Genomic DNA, 27,056 nt, shown 5'->3' with positions numbered 1-27,056 from the left:
AAGGGTAATACACATCACAGAACTGGACTTTTTATTTTCCACATCTCGTTTTTTAGCCTTGGGCAACCATTTGTTTGCTTGTCGGGTGAAATTATATTAAAAGCAAAGAGCTCACGCTAATACTTTAAATAAAATGGTTTTGTGTTACGTTTATGATCAAATGAAAACTAAACTGATCATCTTTGCTGGGTAAAGATCAATGTTATTTTATGAGCAATGTCATTTACATTTACATTTACAAGGGGAGTTAGAAAAAGCCGGAACATACATCTGGAAAAAATACATTTGATTTGTGGCAATTTTGTAGACTGTTTATCAGTAAAAGAAGCATGTAATTGAGATGTATTTCTTGTATTGGTTATACAACATTGTATAACCAATACACGGTGAAACATGTTAAATTTTTTGGGTCCACCACTTTTTTATCTAGAATGTTGATGATTTTACAATGGAAAATAAATATTGCATTTACATATTACTATAAATTACAAGGTACAATTTCTTTTAAGTCATATTTGAGATATGTATGCCATCTTTTTAACAACTGAAGTTAACATAGTTACTGGATAAAGCTATGAAATGGCACTATGTGCCTGGAAAACACATAACACTGCCCCTTTAACACTTAGCAGCCTCAATATTTAACCTCTTTGCTGCAGTTCTCCAGCCGTAAGTTGTGGGGATTTCCTCGTCCTTCCACAGTTGAAAGTTTGGATTTACAAGCGTGTATCTATTTTTTGTAGTCTTTTCATGAGATACACAAACATCTATCTGACTTAAATGACATGTTAAGTCTTACATTTCTTATATGAAGAAAGTTTCTCGGGGAACCTGTGAGCCATGGATTATTAATTAATACGTTTCTAGACACTTAAAAAGGGAAAGCATGAATTAAAACTTCACAGTTTGGTTATATTTGTTTCATAGGAGTGATAATAAGTATGGCACACACAAATTATTAAAAAACAATCTTTTGTCTCTAATCAAATTACAGGATCTTTCTAACCTCTGTAGTGTGAAATCATGCTGCTCCAATAAAACTATTTTTTACACTTCTTTGTGAGGGATACTAATAGTTGTTAAAGCTACTTTGTTGCCCCCACCCCCTCTCTATTCTTTTTATTTTTCCTTAACATTTTAAGTTGCATAATAAGCATATTATTTATTTGGTTTTAATGGAGTTGTATGGAACCGTAAACAGAGCTACAATTGTCTTCCCTGCGTTTTTATAAGAAAAAGAAATAAATCAAAACCTATTTGATCTAAAAGAGAAAAAGGCAGCAACTTTGAAGCAGGAAATGTTTAAAAAGTTTAAAATCTTTCACATCCATTTTTTTTTCTTCTACGTATTTATCTTCTCTTTGTGCGTCTGTCACCTGTGGCACCACCTTTGTTTGCGGCGCTGAGGCCCTGGTTTCATCTCCATGCAGGGTGGTGTTTGAAGTAGCGCGGGTTGAAAGAGACCCTACACCAGCACTCACCTGTCCATACATGCGCTCTTTAATGTGGTGTTATTGTGTGACAGGCTTGTGTGTCTGTGAGTGCGATTGTGCTCGTCCTGAGGCCTGCACACTCTGATAATCCAACACATTCAAACGGGTCTTCCTGGTTCTTTTGTGCCACTTTGCTCCGTACATCTGTCTGGACTATTTTTTTTTTTTTCTTGCATTACTCTGCTGGTATTTTTGTCCTTCTTGACCTAGAAAAAGCATTAAGAATTGTTTACAGTTTGACCAGTTACAACCACAAATTTCAGTATTTTATTGATGATCTATTTGATAGATGGAGACCAAAAGTAGTGCACAGTTGTGAAGTGGAAGGAAAATAATACAAAGCTGTCAGTCTTTTTTTTTTTACAAGTAAAAGCTGGAAACTGTGGCGATCATTTACATGGAGCCCTTTTAAATCTGGGCTAATAAACCATGCAGATTTCCATTGCATGCAGATCTCAAATGCATGCAAATGCTTGCATGCATGTTGAGAGATGCATGCATGCAGATCTCAAAATGCTTGCATGCTCTGCCGTGAGACATTGGTGTCCTCATGGTCAGATTAAGGGGCTTTAATCTGACTGAGGTTTGTTAGAGAACATTGTTCAACAAACAGCAACATGAACATCAACGTACACACCAGACAGGTCAGGGACATTAAGAAGGCATTTGAAGTGCAGTTAGTTTATAAAGCGATATTCCATGCTTTGTGCATCTCACTGAGCACTCTTCAGTTCTTCATCTGAAACTAGAGAGAGTGGATCATTTCAAACTTTCCATGTGTGGGCCTCCATCTAAACATCATTAATTAAAGAAGCAGCAAAGATGCCCTTAGTGTCGCTGGAACCTCTGCAAACACAGAAAATGCAGTTAGGATGGAGAGTCTTTTGACAGGACAGCTATTAGTCATTTGCTCCTTAAATATGGCCATTATAAAGGAGTTGCAGGCAAAAAGGCATTGATGAAACAAAGCTGTAAGAAGTTTTGCTTGCATTTTGCCAAAGGATAATGTAGTAGACGCTCCCTTTCTGTTTTTCTACAAAAAGAAAAGAAAAAAAAGACATTTTCAGGTTTGAGGCTTTACATGTATGGGTCAGTTTGTTGGCTTCTAGGTGCGATATGTGGAGGATTACAACTTTGGCCTCTATCAGGGGGGAAAAAACTACAATAACACCGGAGATTGTCTCTCGACTCCCCAGATCCTCGTCCAAAATCATCTTTGTGGCCCATATTAGAACAATACAGTGGCGTCATTCTAAGCGATTACACACTATGTTATAAAAAGCAACACGTCTGAATGGACTTCACCTCCTGAGCCCTGGTCGCCTGGGGAGAATGGTTTTGTCCCGACGGGTTATGGAACAAATTTGTGACCGCATTGGGTAATTGAGGTCAAAGCCCAAATAGAAGGACATAGGCACGTCCTCTAAATGACAGAGAGCTGAAGAAGAAAAAGAGTTTGTTTGTACACTGTTTAGTTACAAAGGGGCATCAGGCACAGTCAGGGTTCAGTTGTAGTTTTCGCCCTCTTTCCTCCTCTTTCATCTCCGACGATCTTTTCTTCTCCAGCCGTGCCTTCCTCCAGAACCTGCTCCCTTTCTGTTGCTTTCACAGGGCGCTGGAGTGTGTAATGCGGTCACATGACCTCTCGGCGGTGTGTCTGTGATCTTGCTCAGTGGGCCACGCTCTAATGAGAGCATCCCATCACTTGTTGTCTATAAATACAGCCACCACCCCACCACCACCTCACCCCCATCCTCTCTCATTTGTCTATTAACCCACTAGGCCTTCGCTTTTTTAGAGGCTCTCGCTGCTAAGAGTTATTCTTCCTGCTTTTGTGTTTGTGTACAAAGACATGCAGAAAAATACAGTTAAACTATAAATTTGTAGGTGGTATGTACTTTTGATCAATTTGGTTTTGATTGGATTCAGCTGTAATACTGTAAATATATTTTTTCATTTAATTTAACAACAGTTTAAGAGCACTTAGTAAACATACCTAAATCCTTTGAACCTTTCTACATTTTGTCATGCTACTATATAGTGTTAGATTAATTATGACTGAATTATATAGCTATCTATTAATGAGTTAATCTAAAGTTGATTGTTCTTATCGAATGTCTAACGCTTTATTGATAATCTGCTATTTTTTAACAAAATTGATAAATAGCAGATTATCAAATTGTTCTCTTAGAACAAGAGAAAACATTTTCTCAATAATTTTCTCTTGTTCTAAGAGGACTTTCCATAACATGAAGGTCAACATTTTTGATATGCTGAATTTAAAAAAAGAAGCTTTTTTTTGTCATCTGTGTTAAATACTAACTCTATAAACAGATATTTGTGTTTTTTCTCACATTATTAAAGTTAGACATCCCTCAAAATCAACTGTGCTTATTGGCATCATGTCTCTTTGTATCATATTACAATTCTTCGGTGTCATGACCTCCGCTCTTCGGTCATCACATCCTCGCCTTCTTAGCTCATTGATAATTTTTGAATTAGAAGTTCACGCTTGGTTGAATAATAGCTATTTAACATGAAATTTTAAGACCTTTTCAAATATTTACATTTCAATACAGAGCCACATAAAATGGGCTCCGTTTGGACCTTTTCTCTTTCCTGTTTTGGGATTCCCAGCCATCTCCAATTCTTTATGAAATGTTTCTGCTTGAGGATGACCATCGGTGCTCTCTTTAGGATGTTCGTCATTAATCGATTGGAACTAATTCTATTAATAAACCATTAATTGACAATTAATTGTACTCTGCTGATGAGAATGTTGGCCAGAGATTCCTCTGGCACCTCGAAAGGTTTGTCGATCGTCAACCCATATGTGACATATTCTTTGTGCGTGTAGCTTTGGCGTTTGCTCTTGTTAGAGACCTCGGAGTCGTGCGAATGGCATCAGTGTCACTTGCAGCTAATCTCTGGATATTTGCAGGATGTTGCTGCTTTGATTTGCCGTCATCACAGACATATCTGTGGATTTGGCCTAACAAGAAGATTGTTGTTTTAGCCGCCGCTGAGTTTGCTGATGGCATTATTGTGTCCGGTAGTTGCTGAGAGCAGCTTTCATGGCCGGCTGTGTGGAAGCGGAGACATGACTTTGTATGATTACAGTATAATGTGTTACAGTTATGAATAGCCCTCTATCGGATAGGGGGCACATTCTCCTGCTAACAATTACAGATTGACAGGAAAATGAGAGCAGGCTGAAAAACATGCACATACAGTATAATCCCTGTAATATTAAAATAACCTATGGTATTTTTTTTGACATTAATAGAAAATAAATAGTTTATGTTTCTACCATCTACACAATAGATTTGAAATAATAAAACTGTCACTCTGACAGGTTGTGGTGTCAGGTTTCAATCTATTGAATTTTGTATTTCATTTTTTGTAGGGATTTGTATCTAAATTGGGGTTTTGACGATGTTAAGATCTGTGTTTAAAAAGATTGTACATTATCTTTCAAGGGGTTTCTAGTTCACTCTGTAAATTGTCTGTAAAAGACAGCATCTTTGTAAGAAACACAAAATATGCTGTCAAGTACTGTACCTTAGTACAGTTCAAGTTTGAATAGCACTTATTTAAAATAATCAGCAGCACTGAGCAAACTTAATTTAAACAAAAAGGGTGTCCAGTGTTTCAATGTGTACAGAAAGTATTCAATGTAATCGCCATAATCTATTGGGTATTATAGCATTTTGTATTATTTTGTTAATTCTGTAATTTGACTGAAATCCTGTATTTTATGTCTGTTGGTTTTGCTCTCTTCAGTTATTGCTCCTTCCCCGTCTCTGCCACGGTTGCTTCTTTGTACATTCTGTGTCATTTAAGCCATTTTACCTCAGCTAACCCCAAAGCTGCAGCACGTGTAGGTAATGACAATCACCTGTTCCTTATTCCAGCGATTGTTGCAGTATTTCAGCTAGGTTTATAGTGTGCACATTGAACTGGGCACGAAAGGGCGTGCGTCAATTGCACCGGCCCTTCCCCAGCCTGTTGGCCTGCCGCTCTGGTCTTGCACCTCCCAATTTTTGTAACTGAGCGCAGTAAGTGCGCCCTCACCTTTCAATCAAAATGGGCGATTTAGAAGGTGCTCTTACTGAACAGGTTTACCTGTATTTGCATTTATAAGACTTCTCTGTGAGCGCTCATTTTTGGAGAATACTGTGTAGAGAACCCCAGCTTTTCACTTTTTCTTTAAGAGAACCATCTGAATGTCTCTGTTAAATGCAGGAGTAGTGGAGAGCAGCATTGCCTTGTCGGTAAAGGTTCCCTGCTTTGACTCTTGGCCTGGGCTCTTTGTGAAGCTTCTCCAGGTACTCCAGCTTCCTCCCACTTTCTAAAAACTGCTATGTGGATTGGTCTTGCCCACCCCCAATACCAGTTTGCAGGTACATAAGATAGTTACATTTTATGTTTTTAGCATAGAAATCTAATTCTCTTTCTGTCCATTTCCATATACATATATTTAGGATTCTAGCTTTAAAAAAATTAGAGGTGTTAGTTTCTTGCTGGTTGTACAGGGATGATTATAAGCAAGACACACCAGCAGTAAAAGTAAAGCCCTGAAGTGCACGTGAATGGAACAGCTGATGTAGCCAAACTACTCATTCCCACTAATGACACCCTCTGCATTTCTTTAAAAGATGTGCGGCACGGAGGGATTATAGAGAAGTAGCAACAAACAGGACAGGAAATGAGGCTACGTGAGAAAAGACGAGCTTGCTTCAGGTCGCAGTCAGTTCTCTCTTGCCTTCCTCTGTGCATCCTCGTTCCTTTTCCTCTTGTCTTTCCACTACAAAAAATGGATCTGACAGGCAATAAGGAAAGCCAGAACTGTCAGCTGGCGTAAATCCACTTTGAAATAACAGCTGTCACTTGGATTATGTCCAGTCTCCACCCAAGCAGGGATCCTTGGAGAATCCCTGCCTATCACCTCCCACCTTCAGGTCAAGTCCTAACATATGTAAAAGTGAATGGTGGCTTATTGGAAAGCAGCTGTGATGGTCCGTAGTCTCCCTCTCTGATAGGTGGCTCCAGTTATTTTTGATTTGTTTTGTTTTTTTGCTTCCATATCAGACCGAAGGCTTACCATCAACACTTAGACACATATACTAAGAGGTCAAGATTAAAGCGTATTCCCTATTCACAGCCAGGAGAAAAACCCAACAACATGAAAGGTGACGTCTTTTGGAAACGGCCGTGTTAAAATGAAAGAGCGGGGATCGCTGCCTTCTCATTCCTGCAGTGATGTATGGCTTTAGCTTCAAAATAAGGTGCTCTCTACTGTAGCTTCCTGACAATTACAGACTGCTTCCGAACCGGCAAGCTGAAGAGCTCCATAGATGCTGTTTTACTGGTTGCTCTCTCTGTTGCATGTAGGATATACGTAGTCGCTCTTTTGAGGGTTGAGGCTGCACGTTAAACGCTAAGAATTTTAACTAAGAAACAAGTGACGAAATTGTTTGCGTATTTGCTAACAAGACAAAGAAAGATAGACTAAATCTCACTCTGATCATGCACATATGGACATGTGTTGGCGAGTCAAGTTCCTGATTTCAAACACATGCTTGTCACAGCTGTGTGTGCTTCTGCCACAGGACCTTCAAATGTCTCACACATCAAACTTTAAGCAAAGTTTGACAACCTTTCCCGGAACGTACCTGTAACACCAGTTTGAACTTTGTGCAGTGCTTGCCACCTCGGTGCTTTTAAAGCGTGTTTGCACTCTTTTTAGAAGGAGTGCTAATTGGAACTGCGCATGGCTCCCAGATGTCTCAGGACCCCCTTCAGCAGTCACTCGCGCACTCCCTCTAACGCACATTCAATCCTGTGCACACTCTCATTCGTTCACATGCTCACATTCGCATACATCACCTCTCACAGATGTTTTTTTTCCCCCTTTCTGCTGCCCCCTTTTCCTCCCCCCCCCCCCCCCCCTACTCCCACATCACCTTTTCAAGCCACACAAAATGGCTGTAAACACAGGCTGTCAGCGGGGATAGAGGAATGCCTCAGAGGCTTAGACAGCCTTTTGGTGCTGCGTGACAGACAGTCTTCCTTGTGCTTGACAGGTCCTTGGGTCTCGCTGCCTGGCTGCGCTGTGGTGGTCTCTACGTGGCTTTGGCAATTTCCCATTACGAGGATAAGGGGGATGGGTTGAAATGCATGCAAGAGATGCGATGGTCTGGGTTGCGAGTCACTAAGTTGGTTTGGGGGGAAGGGACCTGGGGGAACAAAAAAAAAAAGAAAAACTGCTGTGAACTTACTCTAAAATGTGATTTTACTATCCCACAATCTCCACAAACATTTATACACCTTTCCACTATGTAGTGTTTATATGCAAAAAATATGCAGTTTTTTGCATGTTTAACAGTATAGTAAGAGACGGATAATCTGTGACAAAAAATCTATCTCCTCTTCCTTCTCCTTCAATTTGCATAAATGACCTGCTCCCAGTTAGAAACAACCAATCAGAGCCAAGGAGAAGGTCTTCACGCTGTCAATCATGATGGTGTACTGAACTTGAGTTAATAAATTCAAATATTTGGCAAATGTAGGAGAAAATTGCAAAAAATACTTACATAACTAAAACTACTGACTTTTATCGCATAAAAAGATGCAAACAGATCCATGGCACATTTTTCTTACTAATACTTTTTTAAAATTAATACTATACATGCTGTATTCTCCATTTCACAATCATGCAGTACTGTGTGTTGTATATAACTATATACACTTTCAATCACATTTGTAATGTTAACATGGCATAATGTGGGGTAGAGTATAGAGTATGAAAACCTTTGGCACTTTGCTTTTTTTCTTTCCTGTTGTTGCTCAACCTACAAATAAATGCATCTGTTTGCCTTTTTGCTGCATGGAAGCCATTTATACTACTCATATGGATAATTCATCACTTTCTTGTCAGCACGTCTTGATAAATTACCGCTCTGGATCCAGATAGATAGCGCTCCAACCAAATTATCAGCACCTGAGATTTGCATTTCCTGTTGGCTCCAGACCTGAGGACTCGAGTCAAGACATTTTTAAGAAAAAACAAATCTGGATCTTGTAAACATTTGCAGCTTGTGCAACTCTTAACACCTGTCTGTGAATGTGCGCCAAGTAAACACTTCGCCATTGGAACTTCTGGCTTGAATAACAAATATGAAAACTAAGCCAGGTTTCAACAAAGAGGCATCACTACCATGTTTTGGAAGTGTTTAGTTGTTTATAATTGTTCTGTGTGTCTTTAATTTTTTTATCTTTAAGAAAAACATATTGACATGTAATTGCGCTGAAACTTAAACCTGATATTACCTTAGATTATATGCCTAACAGCAGATGCATCAGCTAATTTATGTTTCTGTTTTCAATTTGCATTATGGAAATTAGAGCTGCACTAATCAGAGTTTTGTGTCCTATCTCTGATCTCCAGTTTTTCCTGATCATTCCAATTATGACCAGTTCTGGTCTCTTTTTAAACATTTTTAAATTATTCCTAAAAGTAGAAGTTTTACCATGGTTTTCAAAACCGGAGGAAAAAAATGGTGCAGGAGTTGACATTTTAGTCAAATTACTTTAGCAATTTGTTTAAAATGGCTATCATAACTAAAACAACAGTCTCAATATATATTTTTTGAAATAATGCAGGCTCTCATTTCAAGTCTAAAAGTTTCAAAGGACTGCTGAAAATTTTCTGTTTTTCATTCAACTCATTCAGTGGGCTGCTTTAAGTCGAAGTCTCTCTTCTTCTGTAGAACACTTACACTTCATTGATCAGAAATATAGACAACACACATAGCACTATCTACATTTGTGGACACTTTGGTAGACAAACGGATGTGGACAGTGAAAACGACTCTTTCGTGAAAACTGGCCCAGATGCCGTTTGCCGTTTCATTGCTTTGTGGGTGAAAACCTTTCTGCAAATGATCCCATGTGGATGCGAGTGTTTTTGAAACCGACAGTCTTTTAGAAAAAAATGTTTCCATGTGGATGGTGCCTGAATCTTGCCCTAGTCATCTTCCATACTGTACCGTATGGTGCGTTTACTGATTGCAAAGTTTTTCATTTTTTTCAGCTGTCTACCTTTATTACTAACCTGAACACTGGCAGACATGTTTAGATACTTTCTTACGGGGATTTTGTCCATTTCAAATATAATGAAACATTAAAAGGAATAATAAAAAACAATAATAATAGTGCATAATCTGGCAAAAAATTAAGATGAGCCAGCAGATGATGCTGATAAATGCTGACAAGAAGGTGCTGTTGTGTTTTCCCACATTGCCCATCAGTTTGCTTGCTTCAACTGAGCAAGAGAAGAGAGCTCCTGATGTTGAGCCAGTAATAAGTTTTGTTCCTCTTGTTATCACAACTCTAGAGTTTCCTTATCACAGTGACACTGCCCACCACCTGTGTGCGCGGGCGGCGGGCTGCGTACCCAGACAGACGCCGTCTTGTCCTGCATTCTTTCAGCAAACAGGACCCTCTGATATCCAAGTCACTCAGGAGGGGATTTGGTTACACACAAAGGGAAATGCGCCCGCTGTGAATTGCCTGTGAGGGCACCTCTTTTGGACTGAAGTTGCTTAACGGGTACACTGTAAACAATAGCTAAAAGAGGATTTGAGGTAAAATATTGGTTTTAGGCGGTTACTTTGATTTGACTTTCCAAGCTGTGCTTATCACAATTTCTGATGATACTGACAAGAGTCGCAGCCATTGCTATTTACCTGTTTGTGTGTTTTTGCATGCAGTATTGCAAACATGGGATGTGCATAAACAAGGAGTTGGACATTCAGCCTGTGAATGGAGAGTGGGGTCCTTGGGGGCCCTACAGCGTTTGCTCCAGGTCGTGTGGTGGAGGAACGAGGAGCACCACCAGAGACTGCAACAAACCTGAGTAAGAAAGAATCCCTTATACGTATCAAAGAAATCTTATATCATTACATGTCAACAAAGATCTGAAAGAAAAACATGAGAAACAGGCTCAGCACAGTGGCGTTTCTGTAATTTTTTTATTCTTCAACGTTGTAGGCCCAGAAACGGCGGGAGATTCTGCGTGGGCCGCAGGATGAAGTTCCGCTCCTGCAACACTGAGCCGTGTCCACGGGAAAGGAAGGACTTCCGGGAAGAACAGTGCTCTCAGTTTGATGGCAAGCACTTTAATATCAACGGTCTACCTCCCGCCGTCAGATGGGTCCCCAAATACAGCGGCAGTGAGTACACTCACAAAACAAGAGGCGTTGGGCAAATGTCGCAAATTTGAAATCAAACAATGCAGTGAGTTAATTTAAATACTTCATATTGTCACTTTGAAATCAAATTTTGGTGTGCACGAAAAAGCCGCTGTTGTTTTTTTCCCCACCATCTTCTGTCTGTCATTTGCACATCATGATGCATTGAAATTCCTCCATGGATTTTGCTTCTTTGTATTAACCTTGATTTTTATAACAATTTGGCAAAGGATGTGATAAAATAGAAGGAAATAGATGTAGTTTGACAATCTCAGACGTTTTAAACAAAATGTAGAAATTAGCGGAAATGCGTTAAATTATTATTACTTTATCTAAGGATACATTCACACAGCAGATCCTGATGTTGAATTTCAATATTTTGCTGCGACCACAACTAGACATTTGAGTGAACGGTTTATGACCCCAAAGCATGTGCAGAGGAAGACGATAGGCATCACCGTTAAAAAATGGACGCCACTATCAAGGTTTTTAAAACATGGGAACCAACATTATTTTCACAGATCATAACAAGACAATAATCAAATTAATAAAAAGAAAGCACAACTAATAGTAATGAACTTTTGTGGAACTTTGAGTGCAACTTCTATAGAAAAGTCTGTTTGGGTGCGTAGTCAGGCCATGAGCGGTGGGATTGTGATGTGATGAGCTTCAATGACACAAAATTTGGTTGTCCACTAAAGTGTCCACAAATGGGAGCTGATCATCTTGACTGTTCGTCTTGTGAGCTTGGGTTGTTTTCCTGCTTGTGGACCTTTAAAAATGCTTAAAGGCACAAAACAATCAGATACTAAAAGTTGACATTTGTCTTTTGAGAATCTGCTACCCATTAAGTGCTTCTCGTCCGCTGTACTCTCCTGACATGGCACCGATTCTTCTATCTGCCCTGTGACTGATGCGAGAAAATATCAAGTTGGTAACCAGAAGTGCTGTAAAAGCCGCATGTGGCCCTTTCAAACCAGCCCCCCGCCCCAGCCCCCGACAGCTGCAACCCCACGCAGCTGCACCTCAGACAAGATGGACAACCCGCAAGATTACCATCTGGTAAATTTACTGGAGGTGATTCACTCGTTTAATTGAGACCATACAGGCAAAGAAGACAAGCCCTGGAGACGGCACTGTGTCAGATAAAACTTGACTTCAATCCAAGCGCTAAACAAAGATGTGGCTTAGAGGACTCTGCTGATGTTTGCAGAAAAAGGTGTTATGAATTTGTGATTGCATAACTCACCCCCAGGTCTTTGCATTATGGTATGTGTTTGCAATTAGCTCAATTAGTCAGAGTCTAACGTTTCCCCTTCCTCTTTCTGTTCAGTACTAATGAAGGATCGCTGTAAGCTCTTTTGCCGGGTCGCTGGCACTATGGCTTACTATCAGCTGAAGGACCGCGTGGTGGACGGCACTCCGTGTGGTCCAGACACTTACGACATCTGTGTTCAAGGCCTCTGCAGGGTAGATCTGCATATTTACTTTCTTGCTGTCACAGCACACTGTAAGACATGAATACACAGGCTTAAATCAATGTCAGAAGTATTATGTTGTAGTCGCAGAGAAGCCAGCGTTTGCAAGCTAAAGGTGTGTTTACATCCAGTTGGATGTAACTTGAGTAACTTTTTAGTTAACCATTTCTCGGTTGCAATCATTAATAAAGCTACACTGAACAGAGTTTTGTGACAGATTTTCCATCGGCGGTTTTTGCAAAACTTTGACTCGCTAACACTGATTTTAGACAATTCAGATATTTTTCTACACTCAACAGCGTTTAAATATATTTTTACCCATTGTACCTGACACGACAATGTGCGAGAGATCCGCTTATAGTAGATGGTTTTACAATTATTTTAAAACAACGTGAAAAGGTTTATGGTGTTGACATTTCAGCATTTATCATTAGTAATTGTGAACAACAGTCTCTGTTTCTTCCCTAGATTAAATATTCCCATAATCTCTCAATCTAGCATATTCCTGGGTGGCTTTGCTGTATTATGATTAGCCTTCATGTTATCTGACGATGCCTTGCTCTCTCTCTTTAAATAGCATCCACACAATAAATAAAACGTTTATTTTTAAATGGATTTATATGGTTTCTGTGCGAAAGCTTCATTTTTAAAAAGCTCAATGTCATTGAAAACGTTCTACCTCCCTCATTTTAAAGAGAGTTATTGTTACTAAATTCACTAAATGGAAAAAGATTAGATTTTTTTTTTTGTTTCGACCCGGCCAAACTTTAATCAGTGCCAATCACAAAAAAAGTCCAATTTCATTCAGAAATCAATTTTTATCAAAGCCCAAGTGTTTTTGGTAACATATAAGTAAATCTATCTTTAACAGTGAGTATTGCATATATTCAGCTGACATATTTAATGCGTTTTTTTTTTTGTGAAAATGCCATGACATCTGATATATATCGTCTTGTCCTCTTGTCTATTTAGCAAGCAGGCTGCGACCATGTTCTCAACTCAAAGGCAAGGAATGACAAATGTGGAGTCTGCGGTGGGGACAACTCCTCATGCAAAACTCTGGCGGGGACCTTCAACGACGCCCAGTACGGTAAGCACCGCTGCTGAGATTACCATCATCTCTTAAAGCTGTCTGTGTTGCTCTTGAGCGTACACCCCATCGTGTCAGCAGCTTCAGCGAGATAAATGGGGATACACAGTAAATGAATAAGGGCCAAGGCAGATTTCCAATTCCTCTTTGTCACTGTGTTGACAGGACAGGCCACATGGCTGTGTTTGACTCTGATTCCTTGTCTGGTTATGTTTATTCACATCATATGCACGTATGCATGTTTTTGACAAATTTGGGTAAATGCCCAATCAAAGCCAATCTCCTCCAAAGCTTTAGAAAACGATGAACCCACCTCAGCGCGTCATTTTGCTTCAACGGCAACAAACGTGCAGCATGAGCCAACTGCTGACTCCGTCCAATTCTGTCGAGGTCTGAGCAACAGCACAGCTGAAGCATTAGCAAACAACAAATAGCCCTGGGCGGGGTTTTCCTCTTGCTTACTCCTGCAAGTTTGACTCTAAGCATTTGCATCTCTATCTGGTACCTTTCATCCTGCTCTCTCTCTCGGCTGCTTGGGGCAAAAAGATAGAAGACTGAATTCAACCAAACCAGCTGCTGACGTCAGTCCTGGAAATCTGGCTTAACTTTAAGAAGGGGGAAACAAGTGGGAGTGCAGCCCAGGCAGGATATCCTGCTTCATGGATCTGGGCTTGTCTCACTGTCAACTCCTCCTTTCTGTTTCTTTTGTTAGATGCCTCTTAATGTCTTATTTGTGGACTATTGACCTTTCTTTATTTAGTCTTCATAACTCTGTTCCTAGCTTGTTAAAAAAAAGTAATGAGATATATTGTGATTACCCAACATCCTCATGATGCCCCAACAGTGAAGTTTGGACTTTTAGGTGTGACACTTGCAAGAATTGGACAAAAATAAATGTGTTCATTTGGTACCAAAGATTTCTAAAGTAACTTTATTTTACGATAGTCTTTTCTCCAGCTGTTTGTAACATAGAACTTCCCCTCCCTCCAGAACTTCCCCTCCCTCACCTGTTGCTGGAAATATTGTCAGATGACTGAAAAAAGTCTACAACACTCTTTCTTTGTCAACAAAATGGCAAATTTTACTGCCTAAAAGCATTTCTAATTGAGAAAAGCACAGAGTCATGGAGTGTAAACCTCAAGCTTTCACATTGTGATGTTTTATGATCTAGACTTGTTTACTTTATCTCAGTAGACACTTACGAAGATAATAGCACTACAACTATGATGTGTGAAACACCACAAAGAGCAGAATAGCATAAAGGTAGATTATTCTTTGCAATAACCGTCTCAAAGCTACTAAACTGATATTTGTTGAGATCAGTTAAGGACAACAAGCCTCGAACTTTAAACATTTTCTATGCTATTTTTAGAGGTAATATGAGTTATTATAGCCATAAGAAAAAAACAAGAAGAATGCAGTAATGTGCGATATTTATTCGGGGAAAAATAGGTGTCCTTATAATGGTATACAATAAGGATAATACAATTATGTATATAATGGTATACATAAAATGTTTTGGGTTTTTTTGTATGGTTTTTTTTTGCACTGACACAAATTATTGAGACACAGGTGAATTATAGTTTAATTTTCTGGGAACATTATAAAATCTGAGGAGAGGTAGATAAGTAAACTGACTGCTGCCCCCGAGTGGCTCAAGGTGCTAGCTTAAACTTTGACTTAAGATCACTTCATACTGATTTACTTCCCTAGCTTATTTAGCTCAAATTGCAATGACAGAAGTTCAGTTAAATCTCTTCAAAGTCATGAAAATTTGATTCATGCCAATGCCAATTCATGACTGAATCAATGGTAAAAAAAAAAAAAAAAAGGCCACATTGTTGCTAAACGCTTAGCAAAAAGTCAACTTTTTAAAGACTAAAATGAAAAAATAGCACCAAAAATGTCATGAAAAACCCCCCCGGTATGCAGAAGTTTTCTAAATCAGCATTTTTAAGTAAAAAAACTTTCTGAATTAAAACTTAAGATAGGTTCATATATATGATAGAACAGGGTAAAGTACTCTTGTTAGTTTACTGCATAGTCATCACCAAATGGCATAATAGACTCAGGTGATAGGAAATTACATTAGAACAAAACCACTTGGTCTCACTTCCACATAAAGTAAAGGTCTGGAGCATTTTTGGTGGAAACATGTTCTTCATTCTGTGAAGTTATGCTGCATTTTATTTACATCAGAAGTCGGAACAGCATTCTAATTAACATGCAACAACGTCTGAGGAGTCAGACTTTAAACATGCCGACGCCCAAGCAGACATTATTACTCTTACAAACATTGTTTTACGTTTTTACTTTCCATAAACAAACACAAACATAATTTGTTGCAGGTGCTTCATGCAACATTAATTTTACAAGTGTGTCTTGTAAAACAAACATGTTTCCACTTCAATTTTACTACTGCTGGTGGGAGGAGCGGCCCATATTGAAATGCAAAGTCGACCTTTCGAATCGTAACGGTGTGTAGTTTTAGTTTCTCAGGCTTTCCGAGCGGGAAGTCTACAGTTGGTTTTTTAAAATTTCTAACTTCTGACTACTAATGCATCGCACCGATACTCGCAGTAGGTGAGGTTTCCAGAAGTTGTACATAAGAGTTGCAGTACTTCATATTGATAATGCAATGTAACTGGGTGAATGTAACTAGTTACTACTCACCTCTGTGTGTCAATCATGTATTTGTCATTCTATATTATAGTATTCATATGTACATTTTAGTTGTCACCACTTGACTTTCAATGAATTCCTCTCTTTGTCTTTATTTCTCTTACACGCCTGCACACCACCACACACACTCCCTTGTTTTTTGTGTCAGGTTATCAGCATACAACAAAACAGGCGCCGTAATTACAGGCCAAAATAGAAAAGCCAGGGAGTAATTACAGATCATTTTGTGAACAGCCCTCTAGAACTAAAAACAAGTTCTCATGCAGATTATTTGAGATGACAGTTTTCATATTTCTCCAAGTGTGACATTTAAATCCCCAGTAGAGGGACCTGAGCTTCCCTGAATGGAGTTTATTATAGCTGAGTGAAGCTATTACGAAAGTTAAGTCTGAATTTTTTTGTTGATGGTGTCGCAGCTACTTTGTTCCCCTGTGAGACTTCTTACAATACATACAGCTTTCCTTGTTTACTCTCTGACATTTTTCTCTATGCATTTTTTTGTTGTTGTTTTTTGGTCAGGCTATAACACAGTTGTGCGGATTCCAGCCGGAGCCACCAATATTGACATCAAACAGGTTAGCTACTCTGGAAAACCAGAAGATGACAACTACCTCGGTGAGTGGGCTTTGTGTATGTCCATCGAATTAAAAATGTTAATAGAAGACAGCAGAAAATTCAAACTATAGCTTTCAGGTGACAATTTCATTTATTAATAGAAACAACTATCCAAGCTAACCTGGCCCAGTTAGAAAGTTTAGCCCCAGCCTGTTAAAACATAATTTACTTTGACTGACCACATTTGGTTCATTTTTCTGTGTCAAATTCATATTTGATTACAGCCAGATGTGGAAAATTAAGAAAATCACTCAGATAGAACCAGTCTGATACAATGAAGTAGACAAAAAGATGTCAAGAATCATCTCATCATGCCCTGATCTACAAAAAAAAATGAAATAAAAACAAAACAGAAAAGTTGAAAAGTTCCTGATATGAATCAGTCTTTAAAGGAATCACAAAGCCTATAAGAGGTGATCCAGTGAATTGGTCATAAACAGATAAATCCAGTAATAGTGACAAGAAGTTGTTGGCTGACCCAAAATCACTCCAAAAGCGCATCAACGACTTGGGGTCAGTAAAAACCCATTCAACACTAAAGCACTGCAGAGCTCAATTGGGTTTGTTAAGGTCAAAGTTCATAATTTCAGAAAAAATTAGATTTAAGGACATGTTCTTAGAAAAAGACTGGAGCATCAGATCATTTTTTTCCTTACTTGTCTCATGTACTGACATAATGACAGCTATGTATGTGGCAGTAAGTGTCAATTTTAACAAATTATGTAAAAAATGGTTACCTATCTAAACTTCAAGCAGAAATATGTAGGGGAGGCAGCACTCACAATGGTCAATGCTATTATTCTTTTTAGAACCACATTTTAAAACCATTTATCACTTTTTGACTCTGATCCGGAAAGGCTGCTATTTGTAATAAACGGAAATGGAAAAGAGGCCAAACTGGTGTCCAAACACTTCAAATAAATCTGCAATTTTCATTGAGCTTAGACAACATGGGATTTCAAGAGGGCTGTTCATCCATCTGGGTTGGTTGAGGTTTTGTTAGGAATGAAGTGTCAACCATGTGAACGATAAACGAGGCTTTAATAAGTGCTAATTGGAAGCATGTGCAATCCAGGCTGTGTGAAAGCTGATATACGAACATAAGGATATGTTGACCTTTGTGCGTCTGTGTATGTTTGTTTTTAAGCAAGAGACTGATGGAAAGAAAGGTCTAAACCAAAATTTGGCAAAAGATCTTGACAAGTATATTTATTCATATAATAACCACAAATTCTTTCAAAATTATCCTCAGTTTTAGTGTCTCTTCTGTTGGATATTACAGGAAAAAAACACCGGTTCAAGAATTCAAACCCAGAATCCAAATATCTGTTTATAAATCTATAAAAGTTCAGAATAAATCAGTATTCCTGATTGAAAAGTTTGTGTTTCTCAAGAAAACAAGCAAGGCATGATGTAAATTCAGCATCTACAAAGTTCGTAGTGCTGTAAATGATCAGCACTAAGAGAAGTGTTTTAGTTATGCATAAAAACGTAGCTTTTTCCTAATTTGGCCTCAATCATTCTTGCTCATGTGTTTAACTGTTCTGTCTCTTTTTCTTTCCTCCGTTAGTCTAAACAAAACATTTCTTATTTTATGTTATTCTTAAACCTTTATACACTTGAAAACATCTAGGCCAAATTAGTTAAGTGTTGTTTGGAATATAGTGTTTCACATCTGGTGTCTGTCAGGCATGAAGAAAGATTGCAGCTGTTTATGTCCTATGTAATATGTAAGTCCATATATGCGACTACAGTATGTGTTTTTTCAGGCACATTCGTGCGGTACGTTAGCCGTGACAAGTAGAGATCGTTGTCAGTTATAATTGGTTTGCCAGAATGCACCAATATGCGAATTAGAGGGTAAACAAAGTTTTATCTGGAGGAATAATCACATTCATTCAGTTTGGGGAATACCATTGGACTGAAATTAACTCCGGGTTTCTTGGAAAATATATATTTCACTGTAGAGGATTTGGTTGGTTGCTTACAAATGTATACGGTATATGTATTCATTTGTATTTGCAGTTAATGGAAAGACTTTGTTTACATTATTTGTATTTGAGCGTGCCTCTAACTCTAACTCAAATTTGCCTGTATTCAAATATATATGTTTTTATAGCTGGTGTGGAATTATGAACAGAAACAAAGAAATATATTCCACATCCTGTAAAACACATTAAATACAGGGTCTTGTTTTGTTTTAACTTGCATCACCACACATAACTCATAAGAGTTTCAGCTGCAACTGCAGCAAATGGTGGATTTACAAAGTATTGACTCTGGGGAGCATTTCTTAAGTTAATTTTATTTTATGTTCATTTTATGTTAATCATTTGAAAGCAATTTACAGCACCCTCTACAATTCAAAGTTGTGTACTTTTTTGGGTTGGTATATCTCATTAAATTCAAATAAAATGCATAAAAGTGCATTTTATTTGTTTATGTAGCAAATTTTGAAAGAGGTTGCATTTGTATGAGTACTTTTCACAGCATTATTTTAATTTGAGAAGAATTCTTCTCTTTGTGCAAAAATAACCTGTCCTCATCTACCGGCTTCATTTTTGCCAGCTTTGTCTGACGGACAGTCCAACTTCCTCCTGAATGGGAACTTTGTGGTGGCAATGTTCAAAAGGGAAATCACCTTCAAGGGCACGGTCATCGAGTACAGCGGCTCGGATACAAAAGTTGAGCGCATCAACTGCACGGACCGCATCGAGGAGGAGCTCATTTTACAGGTACTAAAAACGTTTGCATTTTTTTAAATTTACCAAGTCAGCTTCGATAGAGCCTTATTTTCAACATAAACCTCAGCAGAAGGTTCGCTTTGTTGCAGTTGTAATAGAGTTTAAATCCCTCTATTTAAAGATATGATGTCTCAGTGTGGACACCGTTGTTTTGGCAGGTCTTGTGCGTGGGGAACCTTTACAACCCAGATGTGCGTTACTCCTTCAACATACCCGTCGAGGAGCAAAGGGAGCAGTTTGTGTGGGATCCCTCTGGCTCCTGGCTTGAATGCAGCCGCCTTTGTCAAGGTAAGACCTCAGCTGTGCTGTGCAGACTGCTCTTAGTGGGGACGGTGCGGTCAGGGCGATGCACACCTTTACTTTTTCATCACATTTATCACTTGCATGAATGCCAGAAAATCTGTGTTTCCTACATCAGAGTTCACCAGTCTCTTGTTTCCTTGGGATTGGTTTTTATTTCTCTGCCAGTTCACACTCTTATCTTCCTGGTTGCTTCTCTTCCTACTTGTCAAGCACATTTACAGAAGCAGGTGAAGTTCTGCTGGTATTTCAGAATAAAATTGGTCCAATGGTCTGATTGTGGATACCAAGTAAATGATAATGCGCTGCATCTCAGCACCAAATGACCCATGGGATGGTACATTCTGGCAGCTTGGTGGTTGGGAACCTCTGCGATCAATGGCTTAAGGCAAACTGGACCTGTTATTTATGCATTTCCTCTTGACTCTTTTCCATTAAGGGCAGATTTCTGGAATTCATCTTTTGTTACCAGCATTGTTGATCTCTGTAACTCCTCTGGCGTTACTCTGGACATCATGGCTGCTTCTCTGATTATTGCTCTCTTTCTCTGTTGTCGTTTGCTGGTTTACATTGACTGCCAGGTCTTTGTAAGTGTGAAACTGCCATGCACTGTGTAACCATAGAGTCTCCCATTTGATCTAAGTGCAAAGTGGAATAATGTAAGGAAATTTGTGCAGGTTCTCGGATAAAACACAGAATATATGTAGTTACAAGGAGCTATCTAATGCCAGCCTTCATTTTCATCCTGTGTTCAGGTGAGAGACGACGGAAGGCAGTGTGCGTTCGGGACAGCGATCACCTTGAAGTATCCGATCAACACTGTGAACATCTACCTCGCCCCGTTGCTTTTACTGAGCCCTGCAACACTGACTGCGAAGTCAGGTGGGAATTCAGGAACCAACACAGCCAAGATACGAATATGCACCCCTTCAACAAACCCCCAGCATTCCCAAATGCTTACGCAAACAACTTTTACTCTATAGATGGCACGTCGCTGGAAAGAGTGAGTGTTCGGCGAAATGCGGCCCCGGCTACCGCAGCCTGGATGTTCAGTGTATGAAGTATAGCCAGATGAAGAGTCAGAGCGAGAGGATGGAGGCTAGCGTCTGCGGCGACATCGCCAAACCTCAGACGAGGGAGACCTGCCACGGGGATTGTCTGCTTAAGAGCTGGCAGTACAGCGCATGGTCGCAGGTAATGTCTGCAGAAAAATAACTGTTGAAAGCTAGACCCTTATTGCCGAAAGCGCACTAAAAGGTCCTGTTGTGCAGTGCTCTAAGATGTGTGGACGTGGGATTCGTAGCAGAGAGTCTTACTGTATGAACAACCTGGGCCGGCGGTTGGTGGACAGAGAGTGCAGCGACTACGAGAGGGTGGTGACCGAGTCCTGCAACGACCAGCCATGTCCAAAGTGGACAGTCAGTGAGTGGAGTGAGGTGGGCTCTCATAAATACACACAAAAAGCATGAATAATTTGTAAATAGTTCTCCATTTGCATTCAAGTAACCTTTTAACCTTGTGAAATGCTGATTAAAAACTGCAACTGCAGTTTTGCGAATTCAAGTTTGGCAGGAGAGTGCATCAAATCTAACCCACGTTTTTTTTTAAATTCCACATTCAGTAAAATAAGCATGGCTGTCAAAAATAGAACAATATTTGTAAATTGTACTGTTTCAGGAGTGGAATGTTTGATTTTATCTCTATACACCAGATAGAAATGACAATTTCATCCTCTCTTTTCCTAAATGCCCAAACACCACCAGTGTCTGGTGACTTGTGGGAAAGGAATGAGGCACCGCCAAGTGTCCTGCACTACGGGAGCTGGGGAGGAAAAGCTGAGCGAACATTTCTGTGACCCGTCCAGTAAACCTTCCACTGTGGGGAGCTGCAAACTCCCCGAGTGCGCAACGTGGCAGGTTGGCGTCTGGGGAGCGGTGAGTTCAATACACACTCTCACAGATGTACTGTAAATTATTCTTGAACAATACTTAATACACATGCTAGATTGATTAAAATAACTACATTTTTTAAAAAATGGTTCAACTTATATAGGTTAGAAATGAAAATTACAAGAACCACATAAATGCTTTGAGTCAATAAATCAGTGTTGGGCAAGCACAGCTTGATTAATTGTGCTTAGGAGAACTTATTTTGGTTGCACTGCATAAGGTAAACCTGTTATTTCCTGCATTTTACTGGTTACTTCCCCAGAAATAGTAAATGGTATTCTGACATTTGTATGATCTCACTAGTTACTTTCCTGGAACTTTCCTTGACATTAACATTTACTTTGCAGAAATTTAGAAGTTACTTTTTAACCTCTGAGCTTTAGATATTGCCTGATATCTAAAGCTCAGCAGCTTTAGATACCTGGTTCTGTCTACCAAGTTGTTTATAAAACATCCCGCATACTTACACTGAACTTTTAATTCCTAAAACTTACCAGGCTTTTTACTGGAACTTAATGCTTTTATCCCTTTTCACACTTTACTCTGAGTCATAAAAGTGACCTTTTGGGACTTGCAAGACACAGTCCTGGAACTTCATTTGAACTTAATCAAACGTTATCAGAGACGTTTTTGGAAGATTTTTGAGTCTTACACATCACATTTCCCCAATTTCCTGCACCAGGTCAGGTTACCACAGTTTGGAGAGTAATTACAGAATGTCTGAGAGGTTCCTGTAAAATAACCTTTAAATTCTAAATACCAGAAAGTTACTTCAGAGTTTCAGGAAAATATGGTGATATATCTTCTTCTCAGTCTTCATAGTCCATCTGATGAAACAAATGGTTTTTATTTTAGACTGCATTTGTTTTTGTGTATATTTCGTCTGATAATCAAGAAGCTCTTTGTAAATCCGTCTTCCATTTTCTCTAAGATTCTTCCAATTTTCTCTCATTTTTGGTCAGTCCTTACTGGACTTTTCTTTTCTCACACACGCAATTCCTTTCTTACTGACGATTCCAACTTTGGATTCAGGTATTAGAGCGAATTCAGCAAACAACTCAAACATCTATGAATGGACGTCATTGTATAGTTTATACATGCAAGGTTAATTCCTCCCCACATGTTTATATGAAATAAGATATTTGTGAGGCTGGAGGATATCTTCCCTTCTTTGCTTGTGTGATTGTAAATTGCTGGTCAAATAAACCCATCTCAGCACTTCCTTGTACTCTCGTGCTGTTTCTAATCATAGTCGGATGGCTGTGTAAGTGAAGGGGCAATTAGATGAAGGGTCAGGTTGACTCTGTGGGTGAGCTTACGTTTCCGTATATAAGTGCATGTCAAAGTCTTAATCAGCTTTTCCCTTGACGGACGTTGACTGACCTCAAAAAGAGAGGGCTTCAACTATCTTACACTTTTTTTTCTTTTTTTTTTTTAATTTGTGTCTAAGCATGTGTGTGGTTTTGTGTTTCAGTGTGCAGTGACCTGCGGACTTGGGTACCAGATGAGGGCTGTGAGATGCGTCTTAGGGGACTACGGTGACTCAGTAGATGACAGAGAGTGCAACGCTGCAGCGAGGCCCAGAGACAGTCAGGTAGGGCTAAAAAGACATTTTAAAAAAGCAACCAATTAACCAAACTGCTTACACGCTAAAGAGTGTAGACTTTATTTGTATGTATTCCAGTGACACAATGCAGTTTGTTTTGTAAAACAATACATTCTATGGTAATTATACCAACTATCTTGTTAGATGTGTTAATATACATTTTTTTCAATGTACATTGGGTCTCTCTTGTTGTGTAAAGATATTTTTTTAAATCTTTTCTTACTTATACATATCAAATTTACATTCCTATTGCTTTTTTGCCCTGGTACCACTTAGAGCATTCTTACCAAGGAACCTTTTTTGTTTGGTTGGTGTAAATTCTAGCAAGAATAATCTGGATTTTTTCAAAAAAAATTAATTTGGGAAATACTTCTGGACAATATTTTAGTTTCTTATTCTAATCCTCTTGTAAACTGTGGTAATTTCTATTTTTGTAGGACTGTGAGATGCCTGCATGTCCACGGACATCTGGATCTCAAATTACACCTCGCCCTGACAACACTGTTCAGCTTGTGACTCAGTGGAGATTCGGCTCCTGGACTTCTGTAAGAACTGATGGGTTTGATGTTTTGTCTGTGGTATTTGCGGAGCATGATAGAAGTCAATCACCAGTTTATTCTTGTTATTTTACATGTGTAGGTAAAGGGAACGGCAGTAACATCTGATCCAAGTGTCCTGTGTATTTGGTAGAAACAAACTATAGACTTGTCTCCGGTTCTATGCATGGTTTTAAGTTAGACTGTCCTATCCAAATGACTTGCCATGTTTTTCCATTTTTCCCAGATAAAACTTCTTCTACGCAGCTATTATCTTTTTTTTACAGTTTGGTGCTTTTGTAGCTTCACTTTCTTTCTCGCACAAATAAAAAATTGCAGACACACACATGCGCTGGGGTCTGGGCTTAGAGGCCCCTCCATCTCCCCAATAGTTTGCATTGTTACATAAATGAAAAGCAGATCTCATTTCAACATGACTGTACAATTTCTACAGTTGAACCGTCTCCGTCAGTCTGAATGTGAGCTCATATGCCAAACAGGCCTCTACCAGAAACCTTCAGACAGACACACGCACACATGCACGCAGATTCTCTCACATCCAAAGGAGAAACACTTTCTTGCTCCTTAATGAATCATTGTAGGTCACATGTATCACATGTTCATCAATCAGATGTGAGGTTTTTCTCAGCTGCAAAAATGCTCTCGGTGCTGTCGGTGCTTCTCTGGAATTTACAATATTGTATAATACATCGATTCACAACAAACAATTTATCTCAAGGATTTAGATTTGTTAATTTTCATAATCATGGCTATGTAATTCTAATTATGATTTCAGTAATTTGATGCCAGACTCCAATCCAATGTATTGTTGATGAAACTTGTTGTTTGCAGACATTATACATCTAATCTAATTAACCATAAGCTAGTTTGTAGATAATAGTTTACAATAAAAAAACAATCCCTAAATATACAAAGATGGCAGACACATATACCGCTAGAGACTTGTAAAAGATGGTTGTGTTGTATGTTAACTCAAAGGGGCCGAGTTACACAGATACACACCATAATTTTTAGACATGTATTTGTTGGTTTATCAAATAAAACCCCAATAAATGCAATGAGTTTGTTGTATGACTAGTTTTGCAACTGTATGAGCGATCTTTAAAAATCAAGGTTTTTGACTTCTGTTTGTGTGGCGTTTAACATAATCAGTTATCCAAGTACCATATGCTTCTCATACAGTTAGATTCTTTCTTTACAAATTCCTGCAAAAAAAAAAAAAAACTGTTTTCTTTTCAATTAGAGTTGAAAACACAAAATTTTTATTCAAGCGTTTTACCTTTTTCCTAATTCTCAGAAGCTTGAAATTTGTGCTTTCCTAATTAATCACTGTCTTTTCTTTTTTAAATCTTTTTTTGCGCAGTGCTCTGTGTCCTGTGGCAAGGGGAAGCGCGCGCGTTACGTCAGCTGCAGAGATGCGCAGGGCGGAGTGGCTGACGAATCGTACTGCGCTCACCTGCCGCGCCCCCCGGAGTTCTCCACCTGTTTCAGCCCCTGTGGTCAGTGGCATGCCGGAGAATGGTCTGCTGTAAGTAAAATATCAAAGGCATAGATCCACATTAAAAACATTTAATAAATTATTTGAAAATCTCTCTAAGGCAATGCCGTAGTCTTGCACAGTTAATCCTTGATTTGTTTTTTTTTCCTTTTAAAAGCAGTATTGCGGTGAAGCTTGTAGTTATTTAACATCATTGTTCAATTTTAAGCTCTGTGATCATATGAGGAAAAAAATGTCTGTTTAATAGCCCTTTAAAACCAAATGAACTTCTTTGATGGAAAAATAAGTCTGTTAAATTTAATTTGCCGCATTAAATTGATTTCTCCTTCGTTTTCTCAGTTAAAGCTTTACAAGTGTTCACATCTTGAGGCGTAGCATTGTTAAGCAGTTCGTGGAAACAATTACAAACAACCCTCTGTTAACTTTGGGCCAAATTCTGGACCTGGAAAATGTCCTAAAAAAATCTAATTAGACAAAGAAGTTCAAATAATTCAGGGAAAGGATTCCATGTACGGTAGATTAGACAGTACGACCCAGCGATTCAAACTGAATGTCAAAATGCTGTGAGATTTCTCGGTTGTTCATCGAGGGCCTGAAGGGAGTCAACATCTAGTGAAAACTGAAAAAAACGCCCCAAAAAAACAAGAACATTTTGTTTTGTAGACTAGAAATGCTGTGTTTCTCCTACCATTATTTGCCACATCATAGTGGGTGCTGCACAACCTCAAGGAGACCACCCACAACCCTCAAAAAATGTCATTAATTTTATTAGCCTATCTAAATAATGCAAGATCAAATGATGGTATGTTTCTGTCCCTATGTGGGTGCTTTGCTACTCTCTCAAACTAGGTTTAATGTCGAAGCACTGAACGTGACACGAGTGTGCGTGGCTGACGCAGCATCTGGTCATGACACCTGGTTGTACAACACCTCTGAACTTTTGTAGCTCTGCGCCACCTTCCACTTTGGATAATTTGGAAGATGCTCTTGCAGAACAGGTTCGCCTGTATTGGCATTTATATGATCCCTCATTCTCAGAGAAAAACTGCAGTGCACCAATGGACACATCGAACACTGCTTGCTCGTGTGCAGTAAATGCAAACTTTTAAAAGTCCATCTATAACTCTCTTTTGCTCTACTGTGAGTAGGAGACGAAGTAAATCCTCTACTCCTGATACACTTGACAATGGTACAGGAGTACAAAGCACAGTGCTTCATGTCCTACTCTTGACACGCAGCAAAAATCTGGTCGTCACCGAATAAAAACGTTTAACCAGGAAATGCTTTCTCTGGCTGCATGAGACTGAGCTTTGTAAGGAAATACATAAGTGATAAATAGAGAGAAAGACACAATAGCTCCTACATAAAAGAAGAGATATAGAAAGGAAATAAGAAATAAAGAACATTTCCAATTCTTTTTTTCTTCAATTTAGGAATGTTCTGTTGAATATGTAAAGATATTCCAGACACGTTCAAGTAATTCTTCAGTAACTGTTAAATATATATTAATGTTGTTACTTTGATTACAGCATTCAATTGCACAACATAGTGGTTGCGTTATTAAAATAAAGTAGGGGTGCACCGATTGCAGTTTTCTGGCCGATCACTGATTTTTAAAAAACCTGTCTGGCCGACACCAATTGATTCCAGGAAAATAAAGTCCTTATATTAAACACAACAGTCACAGTAAAATTTTAATAAAATTTTACAGCTATAATTCACAAAGCAAATTGTTTACCATCATTCAATTAATATTAGTAAACTGACCTTAAAATGCAGGTAATTTGAGG

General features: G+C 38.9%; 1 protein-coding gene across 3 annotated transcripts in view; it reads left to right on the top strand.

Annotated features, from left to right (window-relative positions):
• Window positions 1–27,056, top strand: part of LOC102235540 (A disintegrin and metalloproteinase with thrombospondin motifs 20) — a 95,589-nt gene that overhangs the window by 36,111 nt on the left and 32,422 nt on the right. For all 3 annotated transcript variants that reach the window (XR_002753504.1, XM_005796405.2, XM_023342733.1), the window contains 14 exons: window positions 10,268–10,413; window positions 10,548–10,729; window positions 12,081–12,217; window positions 13,198–13,315; window positions 16,517–16,612; window positions 19,181–19,347; window positions 19,515–19,644; window positions 20,412–20,538; window positions 20,640–20,850; window positions 20,928–21,092; window positions 21,420–21,590; window positions 23,080–23,199; window positions 23,649–23,756; window positions 25,132–25,296. Coding sequence is in view for 2 of the 3 variants with exons in the window: in XM_005796405.2 (XP_005796462.1) it covers window positions 10,268–10,413; window positions 10,548–10,729; window positions 12,081–12,217; window positions 13,198–13,315; window positions 16,517–16,612; window positions 19,181–19,347; window positions 19,515–19,644; window positions 20,412–20,538; window positions 20,640–20,850; window positions 20,928–21,092; window positions 21,420–21,590; window positions 23,080–23,199; window positions 23,649–23,756; window positions 25,132–25,296 (2,043 nt within the window). In the remaining variant the exon portion in view is untranslated. The remainder of the gene's footprint in view (window positions 1–10,267; window positions 10,414–10,547; window positions 10,730–12,080; window positions 12,218–13,197; window positions 13,316–16,516; window positions 16,613–19,180; window positions 19,348–19,514; window positions 19,645–20,411; window positions 20,539–20,639; window positions 20,851–20,927; window positions 21,093–21,419; window positions 21,591–23,079; window positions 23,200–23,648; window positions 23,757–25,131; window positions 25,297–27,056) is intronic.

Source organism: Xiphophorus maculatus, chromosome 2 (assembly GCF_002775205.1).
Source record: "Xiphophorus maculatus strain JP 163 A chromosome 2, X_maculatus-5.0-male, whole genome shotgun sequence".
Lineage (NCBI taxonomy): Eukaryota > Metazoa > Chordata > Actinopteri > Cyprinodontiformes > Poeciliidae > Xiphophorus > Xiphophorus maculatus.
Note: the sequence above shows the minus strand (reverse complement) of the source record. Positions and strands in the feature narration are given on the sequence as shown.